Raw genomic sequence first — 10,311 nt, 5'->3', positions numbered from 1 at the left:
CGGTTCCCCTGCATCGGCAGGCGGACGCGCAACCACTGCGCCACCAGGGAAGCCCCCGGGCCTACAGTTTTTAAACTACAGATTCAGTTTGTTTAATAGATATAATTCTACTGAGACTACTTCTTCTTGAGTGTATTTTGGAAATTTTGACTTTCAAGGAATTTGTCCATTTCATCTGCATTATTGCATTTATTGGCAGAAAGTTTTTTATCCATTATACTTTTAATGTCTGTAGGACTGGTACTGAATCTCTCATTTCTGGTATTGGTGATGTGTCATTTCTTTTTCTTTCCCAATTAATCTGCACAGAGATGTATCAATTTTTAAAATTTACACAAAACCCCTAGCTTTTAATGACCTTAATTTTCCCAATTTTCAGCTATTTCATTGATTCCTGCTTTTTCTAGTTGCCTAAGGGTGAAATCTTAGGTCACCAATTTGAGACCTTCCTTCCTAATATAGGTATTTGGTGCTTATTTCCCTCTTAGCACTGCTTTCATGGCATCTCACAAATTTTGATATGTTGTTTTCATTTTCATTTGGTTTGAAATATTTTCCAATTTCTCTTTTATTTCTTCTTTAACTCTTAGAGATTATGCAGTTTAGGTTCCAAAAATTTGGGGGTTTTCCTGATATCTTTCTGTTATTGATTTCTGATTTAATTCTGTTGTGGTCAGAGAAAATACATTATTTAAATCCTTTAAAATTTACTGAGACTTGTTTTATGGTCCACAGTGGGTCTATCTTGGTAAATGTTACATGTGAGCTTGATGCTGTTGGAGTATTCTATTAATGTCAGTTAGTCAGTTTGGTTGATAATGTTTACATCTTGAATATCCTTACTGATTTTTCTTTGTCTACTTGTTCTAGCAGTTATCTTGAAATCTCTTGACTGTAACTGATTTTTTTCTATTTAAGACTGTATGTCCTGTCTATAATTAGGAAATGACCTTCTCTATCGTTGATAACATTCTCTGCTCTGAAATTTCCTTTCAGATACCAATATTAATGATATTAATGTAGCCACTCCAGCTTTCTTTTGATTAGTGTGAGCAGAGTTTAACTTTGTCCGTCCTTTTTCTTTTTAAAAATAGCTGTATTGTGATATAATTTACATACCGTATAATTCAACCATTCGAAGTATACAAATCCATAGCTTTTAGTATGTTCCCAGAGCTGTGCAACCATCACCACATTGAATTTTAGGACTCTTTCATCATCCCAGAAAGAAACTTTGATCCATTAGCTGAAACTCTCCATTCCCTTCAGGGGATCACTAGTCTACTTTCTGCTTCTATAAATTTGCCCATTCTGGACATTTCATAGAAACCGAAGTACAATATTTGTCCTTTTGTGACTGGCTTCTTTCACTTAACAATGTTTTCAAGGTCCATCCTAGTCGTAGCATGTTATCAGAACTTCCTTTTTATTGGAGTAATATTCCCTTGTATGGATATAGATTTAACTATTCATCAGTTAATGGGACATTTGGGTTATCATCCTTTTACTTTAAACTATTTGTGTCTATATTTAAAGTGGGTTACTAATAAGCAGTAAAACAGGTCTTCCTTTTTTGTCCAGTCTTAAAATTTCTGCATTTTAATTGGTATATTTAGACCATTTATATTTAGTTGCTATTTGTTTGCTATCTTCTTCCTTTTTTGGCCTTTTGAATTGAATATTCTTTTTTTTTTTTTTTTTTTCTTTGTGGTATGCGGGCCTCCCTCTGTTGTGGCCTCTCCCGTTGCGGAGCACAGGCTCCGGGCGCGCAGGCTCAGCGGCCATAGACCGGGGCGCGAACCCGGTTCCCCTGCATCGGCAGGCGGACGCGCAACCACTGCGCCACCAGGGAAGCCCATGAATTGAATATTCTTACTCCAATTCATTTTTTCCATTTAACTTTTTAATTCATTTGGAATTTATTTGGTATAGGATGAAAATCTACTAATAGAGGAGCATCAGAGCTGTTTTCACCAACTAAAATTGCCTTTCAGGGCTATTGCAGATTTATATTTCCAGCTTTCACAATTCCACTGGGTTATCATTGGAATTAGATTAAACCTATGTAATGGTTGGAGGAAACTGTATCTTTTTAATATTTGGTCTTCCTATTGAGAAATATTAGTATATCTTCATTTATTCCAGTTTTTAAAAAATCTCTTATTCAAGTTAAATAAGTTTCTACACAGGATCAATTTAGTCCAAGGCATGTGATACTTTGTTACTATTGTAGAAAATATAATGGAAAAACTTTTCCTAAGATTTTTGCTGCTATCCTTTTTACTTGTTTCCCCCAACTTTTTCTTTTTCCCCCAAAAGATTTCAAGCCTACAGAAAAGTTAGAAGAATAGTTCATTGAGCACCCATTTATCTGTCATTAACATTTTACCACATTTGTTCTCTACATAATTTTCTTTTTAGCTGAACCATTTGAAAGTAAGTTGTTGACACTGGGACATCTCATCTCTGAATACTTTAAACACATACTCTCCTATATAATCTAGTACCATCATCAATACCAAAGACATTTAACAGAAATTTAAGGATAAACATTAAAGTCAATATTCAATTTTCCCACTTGTCCCCCAAATATCCTTTATAGTTGTGCTTTTCTATGCAGGATCCAATCAAAGATCATCATGCCTTGCATTTGGTTGTCATGTCTCTTTAGTCTCCTTTACTCTAGATCAGTACTCTCCCTACCATCTATCCATCATCTATCTCTTCATGATACTGGCATTTTTTTGAGAGTCTAGGCAATGTGTTATATATGTGTTTTTCCTAAACAATCTTTATAAATACAAATATCACTTAAGGACCTTTAAGATGCAGGTGCACTCCTTAACACAGCATATGATTCCTAGGGATCTAGCCTTACTGCCTCAAGAACTTTGTTTCCCTTCCCTTATCTGCTTCATCCTGCATGCCCTTCCTTCTACCCCTCAGCAGTCTGCTAACTTTTCATCCATTGAGGCTTCACTCAAGCTTCCCTCCCCATTGCAGACTGAGGCAGATGCTACCACTTAAATCTGTGCTAATGTGACACTGTCCAAGTGTCCAAAATGCCCATTTCTGAGAAACCCTTAGACTAAGAATCCAGAGGACAGAGACACTTCCTATCCCAGAAGGAGGCACTTAGTAAATCAGTTAAGGGATCCAAATTTTCCTTCCCTAACAGAAATTTGGAATTTTAAAGTTTTACAAATGGAATAAAAAAATAAAATTCCAGATTTATAGCAGAATACTCAAACGTACAAATAGGAAAAGGGAGGAATGAAAATCCAGATCCCTTACCCTATTTCCAGCTTTAAAGTTCTCCCCAGCAAACCCTTGTTTTTTGCTGCTGGGACTTACTGGTCACTCTTCCTTGACAGATCCCATCACTCGTGTGAGTACTGAGGGTTTCCCAACAACCCTGTTTCTAGAATCCTAAACATTTTGGGGTTAATAAAGGCCAAGATTTATATTAGGCTCACCTTTGAAGGACTGTTGCTGAAGTAGTAGAAAATCTTTTCTCGAGGAGAAAGCATTGCTTCATTTTTATGCGGGGATATGTACACAGGATGATTTTGAGACAACTGTATTCGGCGAGGAGAGCCTGTTCTTACAAACGGATAGGGAGAGAGTGGAGGAGCATCCATCTGTTTAACAAAAAAAACTTCTAAGAAAGGTAAACGAAATTTCTAACCAGGTGCTTTTTTTTGAAAATGGTTATTTTTATTGAAAGAGTGAAGAGGTATAATAAACCAGTAGCTTTATGAATGGTAGATAGTGATGTATTAGCGGCAAAACTTAAACCTAAAGAAAACCATACAAATCGCAAACATCTAAGTGCTTTCTCTGTGCCAGTCACTGTTTTAAGCATTTTAAATACATTATGTAATTTAATCCTCCCAACAACCCTATAAGCGGGGGACTACTTCTAGTCCCATTTTATATATGAGGAAATGAGGTACAGAGGAAGTTAAATAACTTGCAGGGTCACCACAGCTGGTAAGTTTTGGATAATTTGAACCTATGCAATTTGTCTCATATTACTATACTTTGTAGGGAATCCAAATATCATCTTGTTTAATGCTTCACAACAGTAGAAATTATGTTGGTTAAGCCCATTATTTCTGTTAGAGACTTCCTTATCTTACTTAACAAAAAGATTTGTAAAACTAGTTTACACAGAAGCAGCTCAAACATAAGTGATTCCTCATTCCTCACAAGTGAAAAAAGTGTGAAATAATCCTCATCAAACTTACTGCATTTGCCTGTGAGTACTTCATGGCAAATGTTTTAATTTGTTTTATGTAGATGTTGTTGTAGAACTGAATAAGGTCTCCCCTCTCCTCCTCTTCCACATCACTGTTGGCACCTGTGAGACGAGTAGGTGTAGGAGGGGCACTGCTAGGCTGTGGAACTGGCAAGGTGCTGCTTGACCTCATGACAGGACTGGAGTCTCTACTGGCTATAACCGGTGGAACAAAAAGTGTTAAACAGGAAGACTGCTAGTGCAGGTTGCTTTTAAAAAGAAAATTCAGTAAGATAAGGGTGAATGGCTACCTGCTCTACTTACTGAATAGCAGCAAATGGGCACTCTTACTCTTCATACCAAGGAGCAAAGCACAGATAAGATATTAAATACGAACTTTAGGGCTTCCCTGGTGGCGCAGTGGTTAAGAATCCGCCTGCCAATGCAGGGGACACGGGTTTGAGCCCTGGTCCGGGAAGATCCCACATGCTGCGGAGCAACTAAGCCCGTGCGCCACAACTACTGAGCCTGCGCTCTAGAGCCCGTGAACCATAACTACTGAGCCCACACACAACTACTGAAGCCCACGTGCCTAGAGCCCATGCTCTGCAACGAGAAGCCACCGCAATGAGAAGCCCACGCACTGCAATGAAGGGTAGCCCCAGCTCACTGCAACTAGAGAAAGCCCACGCGCAGCAACCAAGACCCAACGCAGCCAAAAAGAAATTAATTAATTAAAAAAAAAAATACTAACTGTACTACCATGCTATTAATGTAGCAAGGGCTTACTGAATAGTTTTCATTAATTTATACCAAGCTTTCTAGGACCTGAGCCCTGCATTAAGTGGTATAAACCAACAATTAAGGATGGTGTTTCCATAGCATGGTTTCTGTTGACATGCCACATTTTTCTCGAATTGAAGTCAACAAATGCCTGCCTTCTCCATCCTTCGCTAATCCCTCTAGAGAAAAGTGTTATGCACAATGTGCCTCAAAGCCACGGGATAAAGGCAAACAGCCCTGTGACTAAATTTAGAATTTGGTTTATTGTCCAACAAATCTTTTGCCAATAAAATATTTTCATAGTTTCTACAACAGTAATTTATTAATCCTTAGTCCTAGGCCTAAAAAATAAGAGAAGCTCTTAATTTCATTTTATAAGTTCATAAAGATCCCACTTACTTCTGTCTTTGTTTAGTTCTGTTGGAGAATTCTGATGGCTTCTGCTATCACTGCTGCCAGAATTTCTTCTTTTCCTTTTCCCTTTTATCAGAACACTTCTGTACACCTTTAGACAGGTCATGAGAAGGGAACAGAAACGAGTTATTTATTGAGCACATCCTAGACTATGTGACTTTGACATGTTATTTAATTCTCACAGCTCCATATAGTAGTAGTTTTCCTACTCAGGGGAGGTTAATAAATGCAGCCAAGGTTACATATCAAATAACAGATACAGGATTTACATCAGGGCCTGTCAGGCTTCAACTTCCAAGTACTGCCTACAATTCTACAGAGCAGTAATAATATGCAATTGTAAAATCAAGTCATTCTAAGTCAAATATCAGTACAAAGATCTCACATACCTACCTACCTCGTGAAACAAATGAATAGCATGAAAGGTAAAATGAGTTTTAAAATTTCACTTAATGCTGTTTTGGTTAAATGTACAGCATTATGTTTCCTAAACCAGACTGAATTCAAGGTGACATAGAATCCAAACAGCTTCCTAATTTACATCTATCTTGTGATTATCTGAATTAAAAAGGAATCAATTATTTCACATCATTACCTTTTGGTGAAAAGAGAACTTAAACTAATCAAGATGTGTAGCTGTCTGTTAGTCAAGATGTGTTGCTGTTAATAATTAAATAAGATTAAAATAAAGACTTCCCTTAAAGTAGAATCTTAGTTTTTTATCCTGGAGAAAAGGCCACAGAATCAACTGTCGTTAACTTTTTTGTATGCCTCAAAGACTCTGATCTTTATTTTCAGCCATGAGAGAAAACGTAGTAAGTTACCTGGCTCCGGGCCTGTGGCTGAGTCCTATAGCAACGCATAATATTCTGGAAGGACTTGTCTTCTTTTGTGACCTGGCAAAGAATAGGAGTACTCTGAGAGAGAATTTTACTTCCAGCATAATACTATGAGATGGTCCGTGAACATGCTCCCCAGTGACACTGGTGAAAATTATATTAAAAAACAATCATTTAAAGCCTCTGGAAATGGCCCTAAAAGCCATATAGCAAATGAAGAAATATATATTCAAGAAAATCTACTAAAATTCAGTAACAACAGAGGGAATAAATGGTATTTGAGCCAAGACCTAGAATAAAAAATTACGGTAACAAAAAATTCATCAGAGGAATGAAAGACTAGATTTGAACTGGCAAAAAACATTTAGCAAACCTGAAGATGGAGTTGTACAATCCAAAGAACAGAGGAAAAAAAAGAATGAGGAAAAATTAACAGAGCTTCAGAGAAATGTGGCACATCAAGAGACTGTGGGAGTACCAGAAGGAGGGGAGGGAGAGGAGCCGAAAGAAATGTTCAAAGAAATAAAGGCTGAAACATTCCCAAATTTATTTTAAAAACAATCTACATATCCATGAATTTTAACATTCCAAGTAGGACAAATGCAAGGAGCTCCATACCAAGACATATAGTAAAAAAGCTGAATGCCAAAGGAAGGGAGAATATCTTGAAAGCATCAAGAGAAAAGCAACTTTTTGCTTACTAGGAAACTCCGATAAAGTAACAGAAGACTTCTCATTAGAAACTATGGAGGCTATGAGACAATGGACAAAGTGAAAACTAAGAATTTGGTATCCAATAAAGTTATCTTTCATAAATGAAAGTGAAATAAATACAATCTCACGTAAACATAAAGAAAGAAAATATGCTGCTAGCAGAACCATCTTACATGAAAATACTAAGGAAAGTTCTTCATACTAAAAGTAAGTGACCCCAGGACTTCCCTGATGGCGCAGTGGTTAAGAATCCACCTGCCAATGCAGGGGACACGCGTTCAAGCCCCGGTCCAGGAAGAGTCCACATGCTGCGGAGCAACTAAACCCGTGTACCACAACTACCGAGCCCACGCACCTAGAGCCTGTGCTCCACAACGAGAGAAGCCACTGCAATGAGAAGCCTGTGCACTGCAATGAAGAGCAGACCCCGCTTGCCACAACTAGAGAAAGCCTGCGTGCAGCAACTAAGACCCAACGCAACCAAATAGATTAAATAAATAAATAAAATAAAATAAAAAAATAAAAGTTAAGTGACCCCACACAGTAATTCAAATACATGTGAAAAAACAAAGAGCAATGGTAAAGATCGTTATGTAACTGGAAAGACAGTATAAAATGCATATTTCTTAACTGGTTTTTTTTAATTGTATAAAACAACATACATACATGATGAAACGTGATATATATATTTGCCAAAAACAGCACAAAGGAGAAGATTAGGAGGAAAGCTATTCTAGGCTAAGGAAATGACTCCAGATGACAACTCAAATCCCCAGGAACCAACAGAGAGAAATAAGGTAAATAAATGGTAAATAAGGTTAATATGATAAAAGCTATAAATAAATACTTGCACTCCTTTCTTCTCTCAGCTCCTTTAAAAGTCATAAAAATATTAAATAATAACAATGTGGTTTTGAATTTATAACATTCATGGATATAATATGTATAACAATACTACCACAATATAACAAAAAGGAAACAGTTACATAGAAGTAACACTTCTATATCTCACTGGCATTCAGTTAGTATAAATTTGAAGCTGGTTTTCATAAGTAAAGATGTATATGTGGGGGATGGAGGAAGTGGGGAGATGCTAATCGAAGAGTACAGATTTCCAGTTATAAGATGAATAAATTTTGGGGAACTAATTTGCAGCATGATGACTATAGTTAACAAACTGAATGGTATACTTGAGAGTTGATCTTAAATATTCTTACTACCAAGAAAAAGTAGCTGGGTGGTAATCATAATGCAATATATACATGTATCAAATCATCACACTGTACATTTTATACTTACACAATGTGATATGTCAATTATGTATCAATAAAGATGGGGCAAAAAAAGGGGCGGGAAAGAGCAAAAAGAAAAAAAAAAAAGTATATGGTAAGTCCCAAAGAAACCACTAAGAAAAAAAAAGTTAAAGAGTCATCACTGAAATTAAAATGCCATGAATACACATGAAAATGAAAGCAATAAAGGAGGAAGAGGTATCTGAAAGACATGAGACATATATAAAAAACAAAAAGTAAAATGACAGATGTAAATCCAGTTACAACAATTATGTTAAAATATGAATGGATTAAACAACAAAATGAAAGGCAGAAATTGTCCGACTAGATAAAAAAAGAGATCCAACTATACTCCGTATATAAGAGACACACTTTACATTAAAACAAACAAACAGATATGAAAGAAAATGATGGAAAGAAGGTATATCATGCAAACAGCAACCCTAAGAAAGCTGGGTGGCTATACAAATATCACACTATAAAACTGACTTTAAAACAAAAAATAAAAGTTACTAGAGATAAAAAGGGACATTTCATAATGATGAAGGGTCAATCCATCAGAAAGGTACAACAATTAAAAACACACATGCACCTAATAACAGAGTACCAAAATATATGAAGTAAAAACTGACAGAAATGAAGGGAGAAATAGGCAATTCAATAATAATATTTAGAGAGTTCAATACCCCACTTTCAATAATGGATGGATACTAGATAGAAGATCAACAAAGAAACAGAAGACTTTAACACTATAAAAAACACTAAAAAACCTTACAGACATCTATAGAACACTCCACCCAACAACAGAATATACATTCTTCTCAAGTGCACATTGAACATTCTCCAGGATAGACCATATGCTAGGTTACGAAACTTCAATAAATTTAAAAGGATTGAAGTAATTAATACAAAGTGTGTTTTTTGACTACAATGGATTGAAACTAGAAATCATTAACAGAAATTTGGGAAACTCACAAGTATGTTGAAATTAACACACCTAGATAACCAGTAAGTCAAATCAAAAGAGAAATTAGAAAACACTGAGATGAATGAAAATGAAGACACAACATACCATAACTTATGAGATGCAGCTAAAGCAGTGCTTAGAGGGAAATTTATAGCTCAATGCCTATAGTAAAAAAGAAGAAAGATTAATTACCTAACCATTCATCTTAAGACATTGAAAAAAGAAGAGCAAAAACTAAGCCTAGGGAATTCCCTGACGGTCCAGCGGTTAGGACTTGGCGCTTTCACTGCCGAGGGCCTGGGTTCGATCCCTGATTAGGGAACTAAGATCCCACCAGCCGTGCGGCAAGCCAGGAAAAACAAAACAAAACAAAACTAAGCCTAAAGCAAGCAAAAAGAAGGGAATAATAAAGATTAGAGCATATAATAATAAATGAAACCAAAATCTCACTGACAAAATCAACAAAATTGATAAACCTTCAGCTACACTGACTAAGATAAAAAGAGAGATTGTTAAATTACTACTGACAAAGAATAAAAAGGACTAAAAGGAATATTATGAACAACTGTGTGCCAACAAATTAGAAAGCCCAGAGGAAACAGACAAATTCCTAGGAAGACATACACTACCAAAATTGATTCTAGAAGAAACAGACAATCTGAATACACTCATAACAAGAAAAAGAATCATCCATCAATAAACTACCCATAAAGAAAAGCATAGGTCCCAAATGTTCATTGATCAGAAAGTGAAATATGGTTAAGATAGCAATGTTCCCCAAATTGATCTACAGACTCAACATAATCTCTATCTGAACCCCACCTGACTTCTTTGTGACAAGAAGTCAGAGCTGGGCTTCCCTGGTGGCGCAGTGGTTGCGCGTCCGCCTGCCAATGCAGGGGAACCAGGTTCACGCCCGGGTCTGGGAGGATCCCACATGCCGCGGAGCGGCTGGGCCCGTGAGCCATGGCCGCTGAGCCTGCGCGTCCGGTCCCTGTGCTCCGCAACGGGAGAGGCCACAACAGAGGGAGTCCCGCATACCACAAAAAAAAAAAAAAAAAA

The 10,311-nt window shown here is 36.7% G+C and overlaps 1 protein-coding gene across 2 annotated transcripts in view; it reads right to left on the bottom strand.

The window, feature by feature from the left end:
* RBL2 (RB transcriptional corepressor like 2) overlaps nt 1–10,311 on the bottom strand; it is a 50,606-nt gene that overhangs the window by 6,751 nt on the left and 33,544 nt on the right. For both annotated transcript variants that reach the window (XM_024124863.2, XM_024124864.3), the window contains exons 18-21: nt 6,262–6,333; nt 5,423–5,528; nt 4,251–4,456; nt 3,477–3,641 (exon numbers count right to left, since the gene is read on the bottom strand). In XM_024124863.2, coding sequence (XP_023980631.1) covers nt 3,477–3,641; nt 4,251–4,456; nt 5,423–5,528; nt 6,262–6,333 — 549 coding nt within the window. The remainder of the gene's footprint in view (nt 1–3,476; nt 3,642–4,250; nt 4,457–5,422; nt 5,529–6,261; nt 6,334–10,311) is intronic.

Source organism: Physeter macrocephalus, chromosome 17, assembly GCF_002837175.3.
Source record: "Physeter macrocephalus isolate SW-GA chromosome 17, ASM283717v5, whole genome shotgun sequence".
Classification (NCBI taxonomy): Eukaryota; Metazoa; Chordata; class Mammalia; order Artiodactyla; family Physeteridae; genus Physeter; species Physeter macrocephalus.
Note: the sequence above shows the minus strand (reverse complement) of the source record. Positions and strands in the feature narration are given on the sequence as shown.